General features: G+C 43.6%; 3 protein-coding genes and 1 long non-coding RNA gene across 6 annotated transcripts; 1 reads left to right on the top strand and 3 right to left on the bottom strand.

The window, feature by feature from the left end:
• LOC8068870 lies at positions 5,355-7,767 on the top strand. Its single transcript, XM_002453927.2, has 2 exons — positions 5,355-6,690; positions 6,812-7,767. The coding sequence occupies exons 1-2, from the start codon at positions 6,313-6,315 to the stop codon at positions 7,394-7,396; spliced, it is 963 nt and encodes a 320-aa protein (XP_002453972.1). The 5' UTR covers positions 5,355-6,312; the 3' UTR covers positions 7,397-7,767.
• On the bottom strand, positions 9,801-11,451 carry LOC110434332. The gene is made up of 2 exons (XR_002451761.1): positions 11,104-11,451; positions 9,801-10,180 (listed from the first exon to the last, which is right to left on the bottom strand). It is a non-coding gene; the product is annotated as an uncharacterized LOC110434332 (long non-coding RNA).
• Positions 14,440-17,612, bottom strand: LOC8066528 (putative pentatricopeptide repeat-containing protein At5g40405). 3 transcript variants are annotated; one of them, XM_021459877.1, is made up of 4 exons: positions 15,548-17,612; positions 15,216-15,341; positions 15,016-15,121; positions 14,440-14,947 (listed from the first exon to the last, which is right to left on the bottom strand). In XM_021459877.1, exon 1 carries the CDS (start codon positions 17,447-17,449, stop codon positions 15,677-15,679), a length of 1,773 nt encoding a protein of 590 aa, XP_021315552.1. In that variant the 5' UTR covers positions 17,450-17,612; the 3' UTR covers positions 14,440-14,947; positions 15,016-15,121; positions 15,216-15,341; positions 15,548-15,676. The 3 variants fall into 3 exon arrangements, with proteins under 3 accessions (XP_021315552.1, XP_002452256.1, XP_021315553.1); XM_002452211.2 differs by having other exon boundaries at positions 14,440-15,121; XM_021459878.1 differs by having other exon boundaries at positions 14,440-15,121; positions 15,216-15,279.
• Positions 17,976-22,224, bottom strand: LOC8063064 (transmembrane 9 superfamily member 1). Its single transcript, XM_002452210.2, has 12 exons — positions 22,008-22,224; positions 21,228-21,420; positions 21,020-21,124; positions 20,840-20,857; positions 20,672-20,760; positions 20,440-20,592; positions 20,139-20,273; positions 19,845-20,011; positions 19,340-19,434; positions 18,878-19,251; positions 18,510-18,783; positions 17,976-18,435 (listed from the first exon to the last, which is right to left on the bottom strand). Exons 1-12 carry the CDS (start codon positions 22,092-22,094, stop codon positions 18,368-18,370), a joined length of 1,758 nt encoding a protein of 585 aa, XP_002452255.1. The 5' UTR covers positions 22,095-22,224; the 3' UTR covers positions 17,976-18,367.

Raw genomic sequence — 23,855 nt, 5'->3', positions numbered from 1 at the left:
TTGTCACCGCAGATGTAGGAGCAGGAGGCCATGGGCCCAAGAGGCACGGCCATGTTGCTAGGAAGAGCCACATGGCGAGCAGGTGTAGACACGAAGGAGAAGCAAGTGGTGTGGTGGCAGGACCAACCATGGCGGAGAAGAAAGGGGCGCGATGGTCAATGGATAGTGACACCTAGGTGAGATCCATCATGAACTATTGCTTCTTGCCGATGATGATGGTAGTCGGATCAATTGGATCAGGCACCTAAACATGGGCGTTGCACCCGACAGAGATTGATCTCTGGTAGAACTGAAACCTATGTGACTAATGCCATGTAAGAATGGAATACTGGTATAATGACATGGATTGGAGGTCAATAATATCATTAATTGGTTGTAGGTATTTTTTTCAGAAAAGAGAATATATTAATATCCCAACTTCTGCATGGATCGATGCATATGGCTAAGTGGTTGTAGTATGTTGTATTATATCTTCTTTTTGTCTAGAGAGACATGGATGTAAACAACGATGTAATTGTGCTCTCATTAGTAGAATCCCATCCCCTTGGGAAAAAACAGCTATCTTGTGGCCTATTAACCTATCTGTCCATAATTCTTGTATGAAATACTCTGTTTCCATTTCAACCTTTATAAGAACTAGCAAATATGTCCGTGCGTTGCAACGAAAGAAAAACATCAAATTGATGTTATATATCTATATATATTTATCCTTTTTATAAAACTTAAAGTCTATAATTTATTTTATTGATAATCATGACATCTATGGTATTAGATAGTTAATACTCCCTCCGTCCCCGAAAGAATCAATTCATAGGATTCGTGCCAGTCAAACTTTTTAAAGTTTGACTAACTTTATAGAAAAGAGTAACAACATCTATAATATAAAATGCACATTATATGAAAATATATTCTATGATGAATCTAATAATACTAATTTGATACTATAAATCTTAGCATTTTTTTCTAGAAATTTGGTCAAAGTTTAAAAAGTTTGACTTAGGACAACTCTAGAAATTGACTCTTTCGGGGACGGAGGGAGTATTTACAATAATATGTAGCTCGGAGACATATTTATTTAATAATAAAAATAGAAATTAGTCAAACCTTATCTTACTCAAATATATCGTAGTATTATATTAAAATATAAGAAGTTTGTTGCTAGCTTTATTTTTTATTAAGATTAGGGTTCGTATAATATGATATATCAATTAAATGTATGTAGATTATAAACATATGGGCTTATAAAGTGCTCATGAGACATAACAACACATCGTGCAAAAGTAGTGGAAGCATCCTCAAGCATAAATTTAGGTAAATTAGTAAATCAGTGAGAAATGCAGGAATGGTGCTAAAATTTTTACCACAAATCAAGCATCACAATAAATAGGCTGCCATAAAATTTCATAATAATTGGAGCAAATAACTATTTTTTGTTTACTATATGGATCTACATATGTGGAGCAGAACAAAATTTGTTTTGTAATTTGTGGATTTTTCTATGAATTACTACGCATTTATCAATTTTCAACCGATCAATTTTATACTAAAAAGTATAGGCAAGCATCTCCAACAAATTTGTGATATTTTTTGTTTACTGCATGGATCTACATATGTGGAGCTGAACAAAATTTATTTTATAATTTTTAGATTTTTCTATAAATTACTACGTATTTATCAATTTTCAACCGATTTAAAGAATAAAAAAAAAGTAATCTGACAAATGTTTTACATGTACGCTTCTGTACTTTTCTTATTCTGAACGTGTTTTGATGTGTATAGGAGATTTTGCATTAGGAACTTTAGAAAAGTTTCTATTTTGTTTTCTTGGACCACCGGTTCTGGACACACTCGACGGAGGTGGAGTGACACGGGAGGTGGACAGATTTTTGGCGGACCGAAATTTTCATGATTAAGGATTACGGAAAGATTCACACAACCGACACTTCTATATGCTGTTGTCGTTCATACACGCGTAACATGGTTTTGTTGTGTTGTCCAATAAAAAAATATGCTATTAGTCACTTGAATGAAAAAAAAAACAGAAGTATATTCCAATAAAATATTAAGGTCCCATTTGGTTTGCCCTGTTAAAGTTTACCACCCGTTACATCGAATGTTTAGATACATATACGGAGTACTAAATATAAATTATTTACGGAACTAAAAACACAGCTGAAAAGTAATTTGAGAGACGAATCTTTAAGACTAATTAGTGTATAATTAGATAATAATAATTAAATAAGACAAAACTGCTATAGTACATGTTAAACTTTAACACGTCAAACCAAACATCCCTAAGATGCATTAATTGCCGGAGGAAAAGCAGAGCTTTGGGCCAAGCGAGAATCCAAAAAGGAGATCTACATAGTGGTTCGAAGATATGGATTTGATGCAATGCACACAAAATGCATTCCCTTGGAGTGCTAAAGGATCAGAGCCCCCAGGAATTAGGTTTTTGAGCAAGCAAAGACAACCTTTTTTTCCTCTCCTTTGTGATGGGTTTTGAGCAGGCAACTGGACATAAGAAAAGGAGAGGTATCCCTAATACTTGCTCTGTCCGATTCATTATCTACTTGATTCCAAGAGATGTCACGACGAAATAAGATTTTGAGATGTGAGAATCCCACATGGTGAACCATGCATTGATTCCAAGGTCTTGAAACGAGCAATGCAAGAGATGATTAGTCTCAGTAATGCGAGAGCGGCGAAATTAACCACAGTCGTCATCGTTATTGTCGTCGTCGTAAGTGGCACGGATTATCAACAAGGCCATCCATCATGAGGTTGAAATGCTAGACGCAGATAAAGTAAAAGTGGGAGGACGACGAGACCAGATGGAAGGAAATGAACATAAAGCTAATAATGTGGGCACGCCATGTAATCATTTGGATATCACACATATCAAATGGAATGTCCCCTCACGCCAAGAGGGTCCGGCCTCTTCTCGCTCTAAAATCACAAAGTCACATGATCCAGCGAGCCAACCAATGGCCTTTGGTTTTCTTGCCTACCAGCACTCTCTATATATTTAGCACCATCGACAATCACCTTCCTCAAAAAGAAAAAGGAAAAAAAGAGAGACACTCACCTCACAAGATTGGGAGATCATGTCCAGGTTTCTCCAAAACAAAAGTAAACAATACTCAAATGTATATGTACTATTAGTATATTCACACATGAACAATTGATGTTACCTTTATAGACTTCCAACTTCCACAAGTTCCTTCCCTTTAGTATGGAAAGCCCAGGAGAGAAGGAAATTATTATAATTAAGAAGCTTCTTTTTCAGAAGTCCATATCTCAACTCTCACTTTATGGAGTACACACACACACACACGTAATTAACAAGTAGTAGAGTAGTAGTAATGATACACACTATCTTAATGAAGAGATTAGAGATAGACCAGATGTTGATGCCCCATCACAAGATAAATAAAGAGCATGTATTTTATATATAGAGAGAGATGTTATTCTATAGCCACCTCCATTTACGATAATTTTATATACTAATTTACGATAATATGTATACATATTTACGATAGTTGGGTTACTATAACACATAGGGATATTTACCGTAATGTTATAGTAAACCACTTAGTAAGAAGTTACTATAATCTTGTAAATTAATATAGTAATTATCGTAACTCAAAGTGGCTACAGAATAACATATTTTGTAGCCAGGTACAGAGTAATAGGAAGGAGGAAGGAAATGCCTATCTTTTTGTAAAAAAATGAGGAAAATGGAAAAAGGATACATCATATCGGTTGTACAAGTTCGGCCAACTAAAGAAACATTCTTTGCAGCCAAAATACCATCAATCACCAGCAGGTCATCACTGCTACTATTGATAAACAGGAGAATGTATGTACTCCCCATACACTAGAATATTTGAGTAGGAGTAGGTAGGTACTCCTATTATTCTGTTGAATAAACTATCAGCAACAAGTACTATGATCTGGTTCTAAAAAAAAGTACTATGATCTGGGAAATGAAGGTTGTCCCTGTTTAATTTGCTACTACATGCAGTAGTACTTGTAGTAAGCTACTAGCTAGGATGATACCGTGGTCCGCCGGTGGTTGTTTTTGGAGTGCTGCATGCAAATGCAGGGTCATGGTCATGATCCCCATGGCCTATCGTGCTCACTGTGGGTGGCCATTTTGGAGGGAAGATTCGGGTCAAGTCATTAGTCAAATTAGGGTAAGATTCTCCATCATTATCGTTCTAAATTGCTAGTATTACACGGAGTAATCTGAGTGGATTCACCTCACATGATACAATTGGACACGGTGGAATTTTCAGAGCCACTACACTTACTTGACAAAAAGTTTGTTGAGTTAGCTTGTGGCTCATTTCAAAATCGTTCTGATTGTATTATTTTATATTAATACAAAATTAGTGTATCTTAAATAAAAAAGTCTCGGATTGTTAGACACTTAGACTCGACTCATCAACTTCTGTGTAAATGTAAATCTTGAACAAAACAGAAAACTATATAATAAAGAAGAATGGATTAATTACAAGGAAAACTCGATAAAAAAAACAAGTTTTCCTAGGCCCTAGTTCATTATCTATCCTTCTCATGTGGCGAACCCTTATAACTACGGTGGACTTCTCACCCCCATCCAACCCTGAAATCCTGAACCCTAAGCTTGCGTCCTCATCTCCATCTCCTTCTCATAACAACAACGACCACACAATTATAAAAAAGGTGTCACTTAAGATTTTGTGCAAGTTATTTTTTTTACTTTGACTAGATTTATAAAAAATTATAGTAAATTACAGTAGCAGTCCCTAAACTATAAGTTGTTAGAAATCTAGTTATGAGAAGTAATATATTGTTAGACTAAACTTAACTTATTTAATTAGAGACACAAATATTTCTAGTTTTTTACAGTAAATTATACCAAAGGTCCCTAAACTATCAAGCGATTCTCATCTAAACACCATAAAAATATTTCTAGTTTTTTAAAAGCTGAGTTTTATCTCTTAAAAATATTTATTAAACACCATAAAAATTAATAGTTTAATTTTTGCATATATATATATATATATATATATATATATATATATATATATATATATATATATATATATATATATATATGTGTGTGTGTGTGTGTGTGTGTGTGTGTGTGTGTGTGTGTGTGTGTTTGATCAAAGTTAAAAATGTTTAACTTTCTTCAGAGATGTGGAAAGAAGTCAGCGGGAAATGGCATGACTCTCCTTTGTCTTGAGCCCAACCGGCTGGGGTGCCATCGCTGTACAAACGAAGAAATTCACACCAGCTAGCATATACTAAGACCATCTAATCTTGCGGAAAGGAGTTAGCAGTAGTGCAAAAGGAGAAAGGGACCTGGCCCGGCCGGTGGATAGATTTTACCGGATCGATCACACTCACGTATGTAGCCAAAAGGCAAGTTAGCTGCTACTGCTAGCAGCAGGCAACCGACTCCACTCCACGTTATTAATTCCAAAAATTTCCAATCCTGTCATATGAGAGAGATGAGCAGGCCATCATCATAATAGCTACCCTCGCCGGAACGGTGGTGGTGGTAAACCGTCCGTGACCGACCCCCCCGTTCCGTTCAATTCTCTCTGCTCACTGCTCACTGCTGCTGCATCCATGATCAATTGATCATGATGGATCCATCGTCATCCCCTCGTGCTCCGCTGCTACTGCCTGGCTGTGTAGCAGCAGCTGCATGCGCGTGTAGTGCACTGCAGGCGGCGCTTCACCGAGTGGCCGCCGGCCGGCCGGCCGCCCTAGCTAGCTAGCTATATAAGACGCAGCAAAGATTGCCCTCCAAATCCAAACACCTACCCATCTCCATCCTACACTCCACCAACGGCTGCCTCTAGCTATAGCAACCATGGCGCCAACAAGCAGCAGGCCACCACCACACGCATGGAAGACCTGAGAGATGTGCCGACGCCGACCGACCGATCCATCCAGAGCCACTGCTTTCCTGCCTCTTGTATGGTCGTACGTCTTCCTTCCTCCACTGCACCGGCCGATCCTCCCATCCCTTGCGTCGTCGCCGCCGTCGTCGTCGTTCTCGTCACTAGCCTAGCCACCTAGCCAGCTAGCTTACAGCCCTGTCACTGTCACTGCCTATACTATAGCTTCTCGGTTCCCTTCCCATCGAGTAAGAACAAGGTCGCCGTCGCTCCAGGCAAACCCATCCATCCCGCACGGTTGCACCGTCGCGCTCGCGCCATTATCTATCACAGCTAGCACTGTCTGTCGGTCCTCCTCCTCCTTCGGAGCCAAGCCAAGCGAGCGAGCAGGTCCGCCGTCCGCCGATCGGCCATGAGCGTCAAGCAGACACCGTCGTCGTCCACGGCGGCCGCCTTCTACGCGACGCTGGCGCGCGGCCTCGACGACCTGGACCGGGCGCTGGCGGCGGCGTCCTCGTCCTCGTCGGCGTTCCTGTCGCTGCCCACGCTCCGCGCCGCGCTGGCGCTGCTCCACGCCGCGCACGCGGGCCTGGCGCGCCTCGTCGCGTCGCTCCACCTCCCGGGGGGCGCCGCCTGGCTGGACGAGTACATGGACGAGGCGTCGCGCCTCTGCGACGCGTGCCGCGCGCTGCGGCTCGGCGCCGCCGCCGTCGAGGGATACGCCGGCAGCGCCGCCCAGCTCGCCTCGCTCCTCATGCAGGCGCCCTCGAGCCCGCACCTCTCGAGACAGGTAAGTATGTATATCAATCCTTCTCGCGAGCAGCGACGACGAAGCAAGATGAAGCTAGCTCATCAAGTTGTACTAACAATCATGGTGGCTGGCAACGACTGTGGCACTATATATACGGCAGGTGGCGCGTGCGATCAGCGTGTGCAGGCGCGAGGCCATGGCGCTCAAGGAGGAGAACCGCGCGCTGGTGGAGACGCGCGCGGAGGCGCTGGCGCTGCGCCTCAGCGAGGGCGTCCCCGCCGACGCCAAGCTGGGCGGCTTCAACGGCTTCCGCGGCGTGCTGTGCGCCACCCGGATGCTCACCTCCTTCCTGCTCACGCTCCTCTCCTGGGGCGTGCTCCACTACTGGCCCGCCCCGAACGCGGGCGCCGCCGGGGACTGCGCCGCCTACTTCGGGGCCGCGTTCGCGTCGGCGCTGTCCCGCGCGCAGCAGCGCGCCGCGGCGGAGGCCGGCAGGTCCGTGGCCGCGCCCGGCGGCGCCGGGGTGATGATGCACGAGTTCCGGCGCGCGCGGGCGGCGGTGGAGGACGCCAAGGACGCCGTCGAGCGCGGCGGCGACGTGGCGGCGGCGGCCGCGGAGGTGGGCCTGCGCGCGGGCGCGCTCCGCGCCGCGTGCGAGGACGTGCTGGCGCTCATCGACGACCTGTTCGACGAGGTGGTGGAGGCCAGGAAGAAGCTGCTGGACCTCTGCAGCGGCGGCAACTGATCCGACTCACCGGCGCACGCACACGACGATGACGATGTGAGCTGATGCTTCGCCGTTCGCGTCGCAATGGCGAGAGGAGGCCATGGTTCTTTACCTACTCCTTGCGTTCGTTCTTCCTTCCTTCCTCGTCGAATGTTTCTCCTTGCTTCTTCTTCCCTGTAGCTCGATCGATAGCAGTCCTCTACGTACTCGGGCATGACGATGTCTTATTCATAAATGCAAATCTGAATGCAACCAAAGAAAAAAAGTTGGGAACTGCTAGTCTGCTACTGACTGATAATCCTAGTCCTAGGATGTGATGAAGCGATTAAGGTTAGCTTGTCTCGCAGTTTGACATGCCATGATCAATGTAAACAAATGGTGACCTATGATGTATTGATGTGCATGACGACGAGATCACAAGTTCACAGATCACTGCCATGTAGTGTAGGGACCGGGAAGTGTAGCCACTCCCCGACTGCCAACTCACCAGCACTGTACCTTGTTTCACCGAGAGCAACAAGGCAAGCACAACAGGCAAAGTCAAACCTCTGTCTGTTTTCATACCGTTTGCTAGAGGAAACAACTGCATGCTGGAAATGAAACTTTTCAACAGCTAGCTAGCAGCAGCAGGTAGCTAGAAGAGGGAGATGACTCCAAGTTTGGAGCACTTTGATTCGAACTCTAGTCCATGATAGTAGAGCAGGCCAGGGACCTCCGCTCCCTCATCTGTCTGTTGCACGGCAGAATCCCAACTGAAAGTGTGTGCCTGTGTGGACTGTGGAGCACCTTGGGACACTGCAGGGCTGTGTAGCAGTAGAGTACAGTACCTTCACAGGGACAGGGGTAAAGGCTGCCATGGAAGATCTCTGCTTCCCTCTTCTCTCCCATCCATCCGATGACTGCCCGTCCATCCATCGATCCATCCATCACGAGCCGAGCTTGATCTGGACTGACACTTTCTATCTGATACTCTGTGATCTCCCTCGAGTCATCAGTCGTCCCCGTACAAAGTTGACCCCCAAGCCAAGTCCCCCCCAAGATCAAGAGAGAAGAAACTTGGCAGGTGTAAAGTGTACTAAAAGCAGTGGCCAGTGGCCACACACAAGTGGACAAAGCTGCAAGGAATTCTTGGAGTACTCTTTCATTGACCATGTGAGAGCCTGACCAGAGTTGAACTGCCTTACACTTCTAGTAGTACTGTACCTCGGTTCTGGTTCAGGCAAAGCATACACAGGCTGTGCAGTGCGGTTGGAGTCTTGGAGGGCGTATGGCCATTCTCAGGACCAGGAGCCTCTCAATTCAGGCGAGGCAGCAAAGGTACCTTATGAGGTGTCCATGACCCAGGGAGATGCAAGAGGAAAAGGGCTGCACCTGCACGGATGGCCTTCATGGTAGGATTGGTCGATTTGGGGTCACTCACCAGTCAGTCAGTAATCGGCACTCAACTGAACTGGTGCCTAGAACGAGTCTCCAGTCAGTAGCTGGAGAAGACCGTAAAATGCATTAATTATCGCATGACAACAGTCTATCAACAAAAGGTACCTCGTTTTCCTTGTTCCGCGTAATTCTCATCTCGAGAGGATTGGGCTGCATCTTTGTTATCTCTCAGAGAAAGGACTGAGTTATATGAAGTTTTAGGGGTGAGTAGCTGTTACCTCTGAGCTATGGTTGAGGAAGAAGAGGTTGGTCAGGCAGTCAGGCTGCATAATTCCAAGGCTGATGTTGCAGTTAGGATTTACTGCTGCAGTAGATAAGCAAAAAAGAGCTAGCATCCGGAAGATTGAGTCCTCAGTCAGTACTGCAGGAAAAGCAATTCCTATGGGCGGGCAAGATGACAAGATTTGGTACCTGATAGTCAACAATGAGAGTGCATATATTGATTACTGACTCTAACCTTTCAGTGGCGATTCCAGGATGCATGTAATATGGAACAGCACAGCTGCAGCTGACAGTTCAGGCATGTCCAATGTGCCAGATAGGGAAACATACAGTATCCACGATACATACTTGTGAGAGTGCCCATCGTGCATACTGTATGTTTTTCATATTCATCCTGCAGTTTCTAGAATAGTGAAGCCCAGCACACCACATGCTACACTGTTGTGTTTGTGTACACAATAAAGTGATAAACAGCTCAGTTGAGCATGCCACAGGGTAGACATGTGGTTGGAAATTTGCTTCTCCTTTGGTAAAATACAACAGAGGGAGGACACAACGTGTAAAACACTTGCAATCACAAGCCAAGATATATTTCCAGGCACACCCAAATGATATTTACCCTAAGAAAAACATTCCCAGTTAGGAGCAGAGTTGCAGAAATATGGAATATGACAGCACAAGTATGTGCAAACATTCATCAAGTGTCTTAGATATTGCAGTCTGGAATATGATCATATAAGAATGTGCAAACATATGCAGCATCTTGGGAGCAAAACAGAAAAACATAATTCTCTTTATTTCTGACATATTTACAGAAACACCAGTTCAATTTTACAAGCATTCAATCTCAGTTTAGCAAACCATGGTACACATATTAACAACACAGGAAGTGCTACTCTGATTCACATCATGATTGGGACTTCTAGGTAACATTATAAGCGAAGTACTATAAGCAGCCTCCTCACAAGTAACACATTAATACATTTACTGTCCAGCAACCATCCAAATTCCAAAAAAGAGAGCTCTGAAGCTGTAATATCTTCTTCAACATCTACTTGAAGAGTAAGGTAGCCATTTTCCTAGTTATATGACAGACAGAATTCAGTTCTCTCATAGTGCTCATATGTCTATATGCGAGTCTCCCTGATCAAATGAAACATAACAAAGGTCAAACAAAAGCATTGGCTCGCAAATTCCTATGGCATCAACAGCAGAAGCATTAAGCCAAGACAATGAATAACTGTCTGGTACCATAAAGTGTAAACATGCAAGAACAGGAATACAACATCCCAGTGATACCTAACGGCATAGAAATGATTCAAGATTATTACCTTTATCTCATTGATACTTCATCACCTCAATCAGAATATTTTAACCACTGGTTAAAGTGTATGATCAATCAAGTGAATTTGCAGCATAGAGTAGATTGATCCATGTATGCTAAATTGCTAATAACGATGAGATCAACTGCACCATCAGTCTAGTGTGATCAATTACCACACATTGACCAACCTAAATAGCCCTTCCAAATTTGTCCTCACCAGTCACCACTCCACAAATATCACATCTGTATACTTCAGAACATAAACAGAGCATAGTAGCTTGAATGGTAACAACATAAGAGTGACAATTGAAGGCCTGGCCTGCTTCTAGACATGAATTACTGCCGTTCAGAAGGAAGCGTGCAGTTTAAAGTCATCCCTTTCCTGGTCCCTACGACCCTACCTCCCTGGAATTGAAGGTACCCTAGTTACCGCTTACAGGCAAGTTGCCAAAACAAGCAGCGCTAAACCCTGAAGCTCTAATTGATGCACAGTGCAGTGCAGGAACCAGTGCAGTAACAGTTAGAACAGCGAAGCGATCACAGCACGCTGCATCCAATCAAACCCCCCTACGATCCAGTTCGGGGGACGGGGGCAGCGCAGCCCCGTCCGATCACGCGACCCATGGGAATAAGGCAGCTAACCGCGCCGGCGGCTGCATCAAGTCGGCATCCTCCGTAGTGCGAATCGAGAGATCGCGTGACACGGAAGAAGTTAATCTACAGGAGGCGGTAGGATCGGCACCTGCGAGTGAAGAGTGTCCAGGACCCTAGGCGTAGGCTGCGGCGCGGCGGTCGACGTGGGGCTCGTCGGGGAAGGAGTTGCAGCAGTAGCAGCCGCAGAAGCAGCGGCACCAACGGCGGAAGCAGCGGCAGTAGCACCACCGCGCCCGCGTCCTCCCCGACGCCGACGCGCCACTCGAGTAGTCCATGTCCATCGGAATTGAGAGAGAGGTGTATAGTCGGGTTGGAAAAGAATAACGACGGAACAGAGCAGAACAGCAGAACGGGATTTACTGCTGACATCTTGCTTTGGAGACAGTTAGAATTTAGAAATGGTGGCCCGAGAACAATCTTCGAGCATCTTCGACGGTTTTTCTAAAATTTACTTTCTAAATTATTATTTAGAAAGTCATTTAAGTATAAATCTCGCTCTCTAGCTTTGAGTATCGAGAACCTAGGAATAAAATGTCTATATTTTAAGATCTAATTAAAAAGATCATTAGAGAGTATTTTTTTTCAAAACTATTTTCCAAATATAAAGAAGAGTAAAATTCATTACCGGTCCCTAAACTTGTTTGGGTGTGTCATCCTGGTCCTTAAACTCACAAAACGATTGTTTAGGTACCTAAACTTGTTCCCCTGTGTCAACCTAGTCCCTAAACTTAGAAATCTCCCATATAGGTCCTCAAATTTATTCAGTTGTGTCATCCTAGTCCCTAAACTTGTTTTTAAGTCTCATCCAGATCAAAGCAGGGTGAATCTAAAAACTCTATATAGGAAAATAATTCATAACTTTTTTATATGAACTCAAATGAAGATAAACTTTATATCAAATTTGTAGTAAGCAATGTGATCTACAACTTTGTAGTTGAAAAGTTTTTAAATTGAAATCTTTTGGGGTCCCAAAATATTTTTTGAAAGTTTTTAGATCTAGAAATTTAAAATTTAAAATTAAAATTTGTGATATTAAACGACTTTAAATAAAAAACATTTCAACTATAAAGTTGTAGAACGCATTAAGGGCTACAACTTTGATATAAAGTTTGTCTTCATTCGAGTACATATGAAAAAGTTATGAATTATTTTTAATATAGAGTTTTTAGATCACTTTGTTTTGACCCAGATGAGACTTAAAATCAAGTTTAGGGACCTGGATGACACAACTGAACAAATTTGAGGACTTAAACGGGTGTTTTCTAAGTTTATGGACCGAGATGACACAACTAAACAAGTTTAGGGACTGAGATGATACAGACGAACAAGTTCGAGGACCTAAATGGTCGATTTGCGAGTTTAGGGACCGAGATGACACATTAATACAAGTTTAGGGACCGGTGGTGGACTTTACTCTATAAAGAATATATTGAAGTTGCTTTTATTTAGTGTTTGGTTAGAGTAATTCTAAGATACTTTTTTTATATCCTACCTAATTTAAGAAATATATAGATTTTGAGGAAAAAATACTCTCTAACATCCTCTTTTAACTAGATTACCATCTCTTTAATTAAATCTTCAAATATATACATTATCTGTTCAGATTCCTCGCTAGCAAATCTCTAAATATACATATTCTCTGTTCAGATTTCTTGCTAGCCAAAATTAGAGAATGATGATGGTTCTCTAGAGGACGCTAAGATTTAGAAAAGCTATTGGATTATTGGATGTTACAAAGATATGGGAAACTAGCTTACTCAAATGACTTCCCAAATAATGATTTAGATAGTAAATTTTAGGGGGGAACTCTTGCTCAGGATAAAATCATTTAGGTTTTTCATTTGTTTTACAAACATTAGATGTGGAATCGGTAATGATAGGACGTGGGCGTCCGTTCCCTCCGAACGCGCAGCGCCGCTCTCGGGTCTGTGGCCCACCTAAACCAAGCGATGGTCATGTAACAGAAAAAAAAGGACTGTATTGATTCCTCATTTCACATCGCGACTTCCACCACACATCCCTTCTTCTTCGTAGCTGTGGCTGTGACACTCTCTCTCCACTCCATGCAGTTGCTCCTCCTACTCCATGGTGGCTCAAGCAAACCTCCTTCCCTCTCCCTCCATGGATCCAGCCACTCTTCCTCCATGTGCAGCTTCCTATCTAGATCTAAGACCTCTCTCTCCTCCTTTCCCCATGACATCCATGGCCGTCAGAGTGGGGGGCATGGCGGCGGGCGACTTCCGGTGAGCCCACATGCCTCCCCTCCCTCTCTGCTCTCTCATCCTCATGCGCTGTGACCTCCATACATCTAGAGACGAGGACGACGGCGTGGCTCCAACGAGGTAGGTAGGGAGGGATCTAGATCTGAGGTCTCTCTCCTCCTTCTTTCTCCCACTGGATCTAGATCTGCTCCCTCCTTCTGCACCTCCTCCTTCTCCTCTTTTTCCCCTTTTGGATCTAAGAGTTTGGTGGTAACTAATGTTCCGACGAGTCAGATCTCGTCGTTGTTTTGCAATGATTCATTTTCAATGTTGCAACAGATGATGTGGAATGTTGCAACTGTACATTTTTTAGTTGTTGCAACAGGTGTTTCTCTGGTGTTGCAGTTCTTGAGATGTTTCATTTTTCTTTTTTTGTTGTTGCGGTAGATTCTCCCTCGATGTTGCAATAATTTTTTTTATTACAACAAGCGTTTTTTTTCTAATGTTGCATTAGTAGTGCTTGAGATGTTGTAATAGTTTTTTCTCATTGTTGCAGCAGATTCTCTCCCGATGTTGCAATAGATTTTTTTTTGTTGCAACAGACGTTATGATTGCATTAGTAGTGCTTGAGATGTTGTAATAGCTTTTTCTCAATGTTACAGCTGATTCTTCCCTAATGTTGCAGTAGATGTGTTTTGAATGTTGCAGTAGATATTTTTTGATGTTGCATTTTATATTTTTGTTTGTTGCATTAGATATTCTTTTCGATGTTTTAATAGCTTTTTCTATTTGTTTTAGCAGTTTTTTCTTTTTGTTGCATTTTTTAGATGTCCTTCGATGTTTGCAATAGCATTTTTTATGTTGCAGCTAGATGATAGACTATGGTGGTGAAATGGTGGTAGGGTTAGAGGTGTTAGGTTGGCAAGGTTGGGGACGGACATATCCACGCACATGATGGTTGCCTTTCTTCTCTATGCGGGCACGGGACGGGAGTCACTTTCTGTGGGACAAGTTGACGACGAGCGGATGTGCTTGGGGTCAGCCAGGTGAGGGGCGGGCGGATCCCGTGCTCGTAGAGGTGGGAATGTGCTTGAGAACAAATTTTATTTTATTTTATTTTCTCCGTGTAGTACGGGTAGGGAGCTCGGTGTCCGGACGCGCTGCTAGCGTCGGACGTCCGGGCGCTAGCATTACCGGGAATTGATTATTGGTGACATGTAGACTCCATGTATCAGCATGTTATTTATATTATCTTCCCACCAATCGTTTAATTTCAATGCCATCTCACAAGAAAAGAAGATAAACACCAACCGCGTCGCTCCTCTCTCTCCGAATCTGTTGTCGCCTCCACGCAACTCAACCCTTCGGCGACGCCGGCCCGTGCCTCTCCTTGGCTCCATGCCAGCGCGGCTAGGCTCTGCGCCCTCAATCTCGGCCTGCGCGCTCACCGGTGCAGCTCGCCCGTCTGCTAACCGGCATGGCTCGCTGATGTGCCTCTTCCTCCTCACCGGCCATCGACCTCTCGTACAGGCCATCCCCGACCTCTTCTTTCTCCCTCTAAACGAATTCGGTATCAAATAAGGTCGAAAAATATCCGTACCGTTTTCATCCCTACTCATAAGCATCCCATCTGCTCCACTAACCTCTCGTACAGGCTATCCCTGGTTTTCGTATCAGCACACAGCACAATGAACAGATTGATAAAGTTGGTTCACATTCCATGCGTGTCTTCTGTAAAGAAATTTGAAGGTTATTATCCACTCATCCAAAGAGGATGGCAAAAAAGACTGTATGCTTACCAATGCCAAATCCAATGCATGGTATTAAATTATCATAACCAAAAGGTGACAACTTGCTCATATGAATTTACGATGCCAGTAAGTTTTCCTCTAGAGGAGCGCCTACCTGCAGAATTCAGAAGAGCACTTTAAATTTCTTTGAGACAAAAAAAAAGACCTTAAGTAAAGTTGTTACAGAGCTTGTTTCAAAAAAGACTTACAGAGCCAAGAGGTAAAAGGAAATGGGATTACAGAAGCAACCGGCACCTGACCATCATTTTTTTTCTGAAGCCAGTACCAAGAATTAGTTTCATGTTGTGGGGCCAGCTTTTAAGTGAAGTAGTGACCTTCATAAATCAAAATGAATGAAAATTATACAGCAGCATAGAACACAACCTTCAGGAAAGAAAAAGGAGAAGAGGGAGAAAAAAGGAAGGCAACAATTGAAGCCATTTACATGTAAATAAACCTCAAAATGCTCATTGTTTCACGTAAACAAAAGACCATCCATGATGTGGTATTAGGAAAAGTATTATGGATAGAGAAAGTTTACCGCATTCTCTCTCATGTCTCACCCTCCAAATACATGGTTGTAGCAGTCAGGTGTCATGGTCATCCTTTCTAGTTGCTGTTTTCAGAATGATGTCCATAACTATGCCACACCCAATAGTCAGTAGCACTGTCACCAAAAGTCATTGCAGGAGCAAACCCCATCACGGAACAAGTGGAAGCGATGGCGGTCACGCACAATGATCTCACGTTGGTAGAGCTTGGACACAAGTTTGGCATGGACATGGCAGTCACGGCACACTCGAAGATTCTTGACAATTCGAATAGGCATGTCATGGGGAATGTTTAGAATACCAAATGCTAATGCAAGCCTCTCACTGTGGTAGGACAAGGTATTTCCCTTATCTTCCTCGTTGTCCATGTCCAAGAGCACTTGGCTGGTATCCTTGACATAGCCAATCAGTTGTAATCTCTGCTCCATATCTTCCAATAATGCATAGATCAGCCTTGTTTGGGGGTGTCTTGTATCACCTGACCTGAACTCATGGACCAAACCATTCCACTCTATAAAGCTCAAACCTGTCTCCTTCTTGGCTCCCCTCTCTTCCATCATCTTCCGAAGAGCTTTTGCATCTTCCCATAAACCATTGACTGCATATAGATTGAACAGAGCAACATAACGTCCACCATCATCTGGCTCTAGCTCAATAAGTTTCTTTCCTACACGTTCACCCACACCAACGTTATTGTGCATCAGGCATGATGACATTAGAGCCCCCCACTGTGATGCATGTGGCTCCATCGGCATGTCCAGTAACACACCCTCGGCTTCTTCCAGGAGCCCTGCACGTCCAAGGAGATCAGCCAAGCACCCATAGTGCTCCCTCCGTGGCTCAATGCCATGGTCACGCATGGACCTGAAAACATCCTCCCCTTCATCCACACGACCTGTGTGGATGCACGCACACAAGGCAACAACAAACGTTGACTCGTTCGGCACAAACCCCTTATCAAGCATCCTTCTGAACAACTCAAGTGCGCGCTTTCCATGGCCATTCATTGCAAGCCCACCAATCATTGCATTCCACAACACCACATCGTGGCTCTGAACTCCATCAAAGACCCACCACGCCTCATTCATGCACCCGCATTTGCAATACATATCGACAAGCGCCGTCTCGAGCATGACATTCCCTGGCCTCCCCCCAAGCCTCTCTGCTTTGAGAAACCTATGAACCCACCGCCCCCTCTCAAGAGCGCCCAGATGTGCGCAAGTCTTGAGCACGCTCACCAGCACCACGGCGTCTGGCTTGAACCCATTTCCAGTCATCTGATCAAACACCCTTAGTGCCTCACTGAACTCCCCGGTACGCACGCAGGCGTCGATCATTGCGCTCCAGGAAACCAGGCCCCTCTCGGGCATTCTGACGAACACCTCCCGCGCGGCCTCTAGGTCCCCGCACTTGCCGTACCCAGACACCATCGTGTTCCAGGAGACAACGTCCAGAGCGGTGGCGCCGCTCGTATCGAACACCCTGCGCGCGTCAGGGAGCATGCCGAGCGCGCAGTAGAGCTTGAGGAGACAGTTGGTGACGACGGGGTGTGCGAGCGCGCCGCACTTGAGCGCCTGCGCGTGCGCAAGCCCCGCGGCAGCGAGTCGATCGCAGACGGCAGCGGAGGGGGTGGGGGAGCGGGAGGAGGAGGCGGCTGCGAGGGAGGCGAGCAGGAGGGAGAAGGTGTAGGGGGTCGGCAAGGTCGCGGCACGGATGCGGGAAAAGAGAGCAAGCGCGACGGCCGCGGGGGCGCCGCGGCGCGCTAGCGCGGCGTGGAGTGGGCACCCGCGGCTAGGAGCCGAGGAGAAGCCAGCGGCGGCGGTGGCAGCGCCGGTGGAGCGGAGCCCAACGAGTGCGCGGAGGAAGCAGAGGTGGCGGCGGTGGGCGGGCATGGGAAACGGGCGGAGAAGCTGCTGCGCGCGCTAGGATTTGTGCCGAAAACTCTCGATTTGGGCCCCCTGAGGTTCAGCCGTTCAGGTGGGGAATTGCCCAGCAACGTCACATCATAGGCCTTGTTTAGTTCTAAAATTTTTGGCAAAATAAGCTCTATAGTATTTTCATTTATATTTGACAAATATTATCTAATCGTAGACTGACTAGATTTAAAAAATTCATCTCGCAAATTACAGACAAACTATATAATTAGTTATTGTTTTTATCTATATTTAATACTCCATACATGTGTCGTAAGATTCGATGTGATGAAAAATCTAAAAAAATTTGCAAATCTTTTTGGGAACTACCACAGGCTTTTTTAGAAAATTTATGATCTAATGTTCCATTTCAGCAATGTCAAGCTTATACTGTATGGTTTTCAGATTTATGCATGAGACATTTATGATCTAATGGTCCGTTTCGGTAATGTCAAGCATTTTTTTCTTTGATGACTTAGACTCTCAAAAAATCTCGACCCTCCAGTACCAAACATGATTCTTTTGGAACTGTGTTCATCGTCAAACATCAAGTAATGTAAATGTTACAGTTTATACCCATCAATCTGAGGTATCACTGGGTTCAAGGATAACAATTGTGGTATATGCTACAGACCTACTACTCAACAACTACAATTACTACTGTATATAACTAATTGAACATGAAAATTTGTTGCCTGCCCAAGCCCAGAAGAGATAGGAGAGAAACAAAAATGACAAGAATTGAAATACATGGCTTTCAGCTCAGCGCCAAACGATGATCACATTCCACACAACGCCCTGGCTTCTTGGTTGTAGAATCAGTGATCGCCCAATCAAATAAGGCTCTGCCATACAGTTTCTCTGCACTGACCCAAAATGGGGCGATATTATCTTCACTTAGTCACACTTTATGTTCCTGTAGATCCTCCTCACAAACAATGTCGATCCAAGATACCCAACGGCACCTAGAAAAAGCACCAATCAGTATTAAACTAATAATACCATGGTTTGTTTACCACAAGATTGAAGAAGAGCTTACCGCATAGTGTTCCTAAACCTAGGCAGAACATTAGAGTGTAGCCGAAGTAGAAGCTTGTCTGGAAGAATCCTGACATCTTGGTCTTCATGTGGTAATAATATATGGAGTAGAGGTAAACATACACAGCAGTGGAAGCAGCAGAGAAGAATGAAGTCCATTGCCAGTGGTAGTTCTCCGCATTTAGCAAGAAATATGTTCCGACAATTGTTACACATATGGTGACAATTATGAGGATTAGAAAGACCAGCAACATGAACCCGTAAACATAGTAGACCTGTCAGTGGTTAATCAAAAAAGAAGAGGCATCAATGTCAACTCCAATGCCTCCTTAGTAATGAAGCTTAAAAAAAAAGGCTTGTCTTCCATACCTTATAGTTCCAGAAGGATGTGAAGACAAAGTACATCTCAATAAAGATACTACCAAATGGAAGCAGTCCTCCCATAAGCGCAATGACTGAGGGTGTGAGGTACCATTTCTTCTCAGGAATAGGTCGAGGAATAGTCTTTACCCGACAGGGATTGTTTGGGGCGCCACTCCAGTTTCTACCAACAACAGTTCCCAAAAGGGCAAGAGGGAAAGAGATGAAAGCCCACAGGATGAAAACAACCACCATCGTACCAAATGGTATGGCAGCTAATGATCCATAGAAAATAGCAATAGTGTTAAGCCCTAGGCCAATTCCAAAGCACATAAATGGGAAAAGTGATGCTGTCATGGCCATCGCCTTGATCCAGTTTTTCCCTGCTCCCCCAAAAGGATGTAAAACAAGTGAGAACCTTATAGAACTATAGGTACACAGTTCAATTTTACATGATAAATAAACCCATACCTCCATGCCGTGAGTATAGTGCACCACTGACATATCCAGAGATGAATGAAGTAAGAGCATAGCAAACAATGAATGTTGTGACAATAGCTCCTCGCCTGGCAGAATAAGTACACATAGTGAGTGACATTTTGAGTAGCATAACAAAGTACAGTTATCCTTCAAGAAAACAAAGTAGAATTAGAATGCTTTGTTTTTGCAGTTGCTTGTGATTCCTACCCTACATACACAAACTCCAAGAATCAAATGTTTCTTGATGCATTGCCTTCAAACATTACATCACTAGGATGAGGCAACACAAACTATAGTGTTAAAAAGTACTAGTTTCAGAAAAATAAACTGTATGTTTTATGTTTATAATATCAAATGTACATGATCTTTGGCATGCAAAGTATCATAAAACAAGAGTCAGCCAGGCAGCTCCATTAAAATACAGGTTTTACCAATTACTACAAGTGGCTTGTAGAGACAATGATGTTTTATGAAGCAACATAATAAATTCACATACCCAATGTACAGCATTCCAATGATTGCCAACAAAATCACTAGTAGAATCAGTGCTGCCAACTGTGTACCAATACCAACAAGAGCTGAAAGAAGAACTAGATTGCAAGGAGGCCGGAAAACATCACCATGTACAAGCTTCCATCCAGATTCTTCATTGACATCTCGTTCCTAATACAAGCTAATGTATATCAGCAAAGGATACAAGAGGTAAAAATAATTAAAAATTAGGACCTGCATAAACACTAAAACACTACTGGAATAACACTAGGTGAATATCATCTATATAGAAACTCACCAGAGTTTCAATATCATCGTCATCACGGGCATACTTTGCATAATCATTTCTTAGAGTCCGCATCAGTATCATTGACACTAGTCCAGTGAGAAAGATAACCATCATGAAAGAATTGAAAATTGAGAACCAGTGAATCTGCAATTACAAGAAATAACTAGAAATTAAGAAGGTGTGCTTCAGGTCCTTTCAAACATGTGTGACACAGTTAACAGGAAGCAACTAGAGTGAAGTTTTGTATTGTAATTATGAGGAGCCAAGCCGCAAAGATTTCTTTAATTGCAAAAATATATACCTATATTACCTGGTGTTCAAAGAAAGGATAGTCCAGATACACATCAAAGCGGTGAGCAAATGTTATGTCTGTTGGTTCCCATTTGACAGAATATGTCATGTCCAATGCCTTGTTCACATCAATAAGCTTTGGGCTTTCTTGAGTAAGATTAACATGGATAATCTGCATGGAATGGAAGTAGCAAGGATGATAAGCTATACTGATGGTTATGTGAGGTGATATAAGCTCGTGATACACAAACCTGATTGCCATTGTATCTGATGACGATATTCTTATGGGTGAATAGGAAATATTTGTTATCATTGTTTCTGTCTGCCTCTCCAACAAAACCTGAAGATTTGAAAAAAAAGGTAAGCCTAGAGGTCTTACAGAGAGCACATAAAGAAAAGAATAAGGAGTATATGCATACCCCACAAAGGCAAATCATCTTGATTGTAGCACAATAGCAGGGGGGGGGGGGGGGGGGCAGCGCATCCAGAAAAGGAAATCATAAGTCAGTACATCAAGTGTACAGTGCATACAGATTTAGTTGTTACTAAAATGGCGAGCAGGCACACGAGTTAATCAAAGGAGGAAACAGATAACTCACCAATGAAAAATTCAAACCAATACGAGTTCTCAATCGCATCTGACAATTGCTTAGCCTTGACAAGATCCAGGTCGAGCGAACAAATTGTGGCCTTATCGACATTCTCTGAGACGAAGCATGACCAATTTCAGTCATCAGCCTCATCGCATCTACCTTTACCCCTTCAATGCTGAAGTACTGAAGCAGGACAAAATCAAGGATCACTTACTTCTGAACTTTATGTCGATCTGGCTGTCAATGAGTTCATTCCCACCAAGGACCTCGCCAAGTCCTCCCCACTTATGCACATGGTTTTCTGACGCATGGCAAAATGGGAGGCTGTAGTAGTTGTATGTCTCCTGGGGATTGTTGTACGGACCAACCTTGTTCACCCAGAGCGTCACAGGCTCCTCTGCTTGGTACTAAAATAAACAAACAGCAGCAGAAAGCAACCGTAAGGATGGGAAAGATTAGATAACTTGTTGGCAAAACGTCAAAAATCCTCTGTCTAGTGCTGGGCACAAAATTCACCTAACTTACACAATGGAGGCAAAAGCAAGGCATTGCAGACCAGCTAGACTACATATCACAAGCAATACATACCTGAACTGAATGCAACAAAGAAAAATTGGACATAGAAGATGCACTTCGATCAGTCAAACGTTAGAAGATTACTAATCAACACAATGGCCTGAATGCCTCCACACAGCTGTTTCTCCCCACCCATTTCACTCCTAGCCGCAGTCGGACACTAATACAGGTAAGATCTAGCAACCGCCCGACAGCACGATCCGGCGCGCACTACACAGAGATCCCGCTGGCCCGGGCCGGCGCCACGCAGATCTGACCCCAAGCGAGCGCGGATCTAGCGACGCGCGGAGTGTAGCGCGCGAGCTGAGCCAACCGCTGCCGCTGGGAGGCACGACACCAGGAGGGAGGCCTGGTTTTCCGACCGCATGTAGTGTGCTCGTTTCGACGGAGATGGGGGGCAGGGCAAGTCGTCGAGTACCTTGTGGTCGGAGTCGGAGGCGGCGGCGAGGGGTAGGAGGATGAGGAGGGCGATGGCGGCAGATGCGGCGCCCGCGGCGGAGGCCATTGCCGGATGGAATGGCCGGCCGGCGCGGAGCGGTGGTCGTCTCTCTGTTTTTCTCGTTGTGTTTTGGAGGAGTGCGGAGGGCGACGGAAGGGGAAGGAAAGGGGGACTGCTGCATGGAAGGCAGGGGAAGCCCGAGGTTTTTGAGGAAAGGTCCAACAAGCTGAGCAGACTGTAGGCTGCAGGGAGACCGTCAGATTTTTTTTTTACTTTTTTTTATTTCATTGTAATGTTTATTTTATAAAAACTACCCGTCACACTAGTGTTCCAACATTTCTCGTTCTGCCTCCCTTCTTCTCCATCTCCGATGAATTTAGAGTAAAGTTAATAATACAATAGGCTGCTGGCTATACGGATCTTTGAAGTTATTCATTATTAATTTATAGTCCACTTGTATGTTATAAAGTTTTTCTTTGGTTGTTGTGTCTAAATAAGTCAAGGGAAGTAGGTAGGCAAGCCCAACAATGGAGACAAGAGAAATAGTGATGAGGCAGAGGCAATTGTGATACCGCTAGATCTAAAAAGTTTTTAAATTTTGACACTGTAGCATTTTTGTTTTTATTTGATAATTATTATCTAACTATAGACTAACTAGTTTCAAAAAATTTGTCTTGTAAATTACAAATAAAGTGTGCAATTAATTATTTTATTTACCTATATTTAATGTTTCATACATGTGACGCAAGATTCGTTATGATAAAAGAATCTTGAACAATTTTTGGATCTTGGGTTGAACTAAACAAGGCCTAAGTTAGGGTGAGGATGACCATAGCAAAGACGGCAACATGAAGAGATCGGTATGATAGAGTTTTGTTGGAGTTTCGCGGCCACAGTCACGAGCTTCAATGAGACCCTACTATGTCATAGCAGGACGATGATGGTGGATGGCGAGAAGTTGTGTGTCAAAAGAGCTCAAAACACAGTAGACAGATTCAATTTTATTTACCGTCAAATAAAAATCACGGCAAAGTTGTTACCATCTCTTAAAAAAGATTCTATTTTATTTATTATATCTAGAGTAATTCTATTTTATCAAAATATTATTTGGATTCACTGCTTGAAAATTTATGAAGGGGAGTAATCCTAAAAGATGGCTTTTGTTTACCGGATACTAAGGGCTTGTTTAGTTTCAAAAAAAATTTCAAAATTTTTCAAATTCCTCGTCACATCAAATCTTTAGACGCATGTATGAAGTATTAAATATAGACGAAAATAAAAACTAATTACACAGTTTGGTTGGAATTGACGAGACGAATCTTTTGAGTCTAGTTAGTACATAATTGGATAATATTTGTCAAATACAAACGAAAGTGGTACTATTCCTATTTTGCAAAATTTTTTGAAACTAAACAAGGCCTACATAACCGTGAACTTGCACCTAAGACCAGTCTCAATGCATATTTCATGAGAGTGTCATGCACATTAAATAGAGTGTCACATAAGCAAAATTGCTGACTTGGCAGAATCATTAAATGAAGGAGTTACCTAGTTTATAGTCTTGGTAACTGTGTCATGAAACTATGCATTGAGATTGGCCTAAGGACAGAGGCAAGAGAATAGGATATTGGGCAGCTTCCACAGTTGTGCAGAGGCGGAATTCGAGCAATAATGGAGATTAGGCGGAAAGAATTATCCAATTACTCATTGGAGCCACGTACACCCCATTAAATCCTTAAAAAACTATAGCCGAGTACTATTCCTATCTAAATTGTCCCGCTAGACGCTGGAGCTCAAAGCACGAAAAGTGCCAAGTCATACGAGGGC

The sequence above is a fragment of the Sorghum bicolor genome, chromosome 4 (genome assembly GCF_000003195.3).
Source record: "Sorghum bicolor cultivar BTx623 chromosome 4, Sorghum_bicolor_NCBIv3, whole genome shotgun sequence".
Classification (NCBI taxonomy): Eukaryota; Viridiplantae; Streptophyta; class Magnoliopsida; order Poales; family Poaceae; genus Sorghum; species Sorghum bicolor.
Note: the sequence above shows the minus strand (reverse complement) of the source record. Positions and strands in the feature narration are given on the sequence as shown.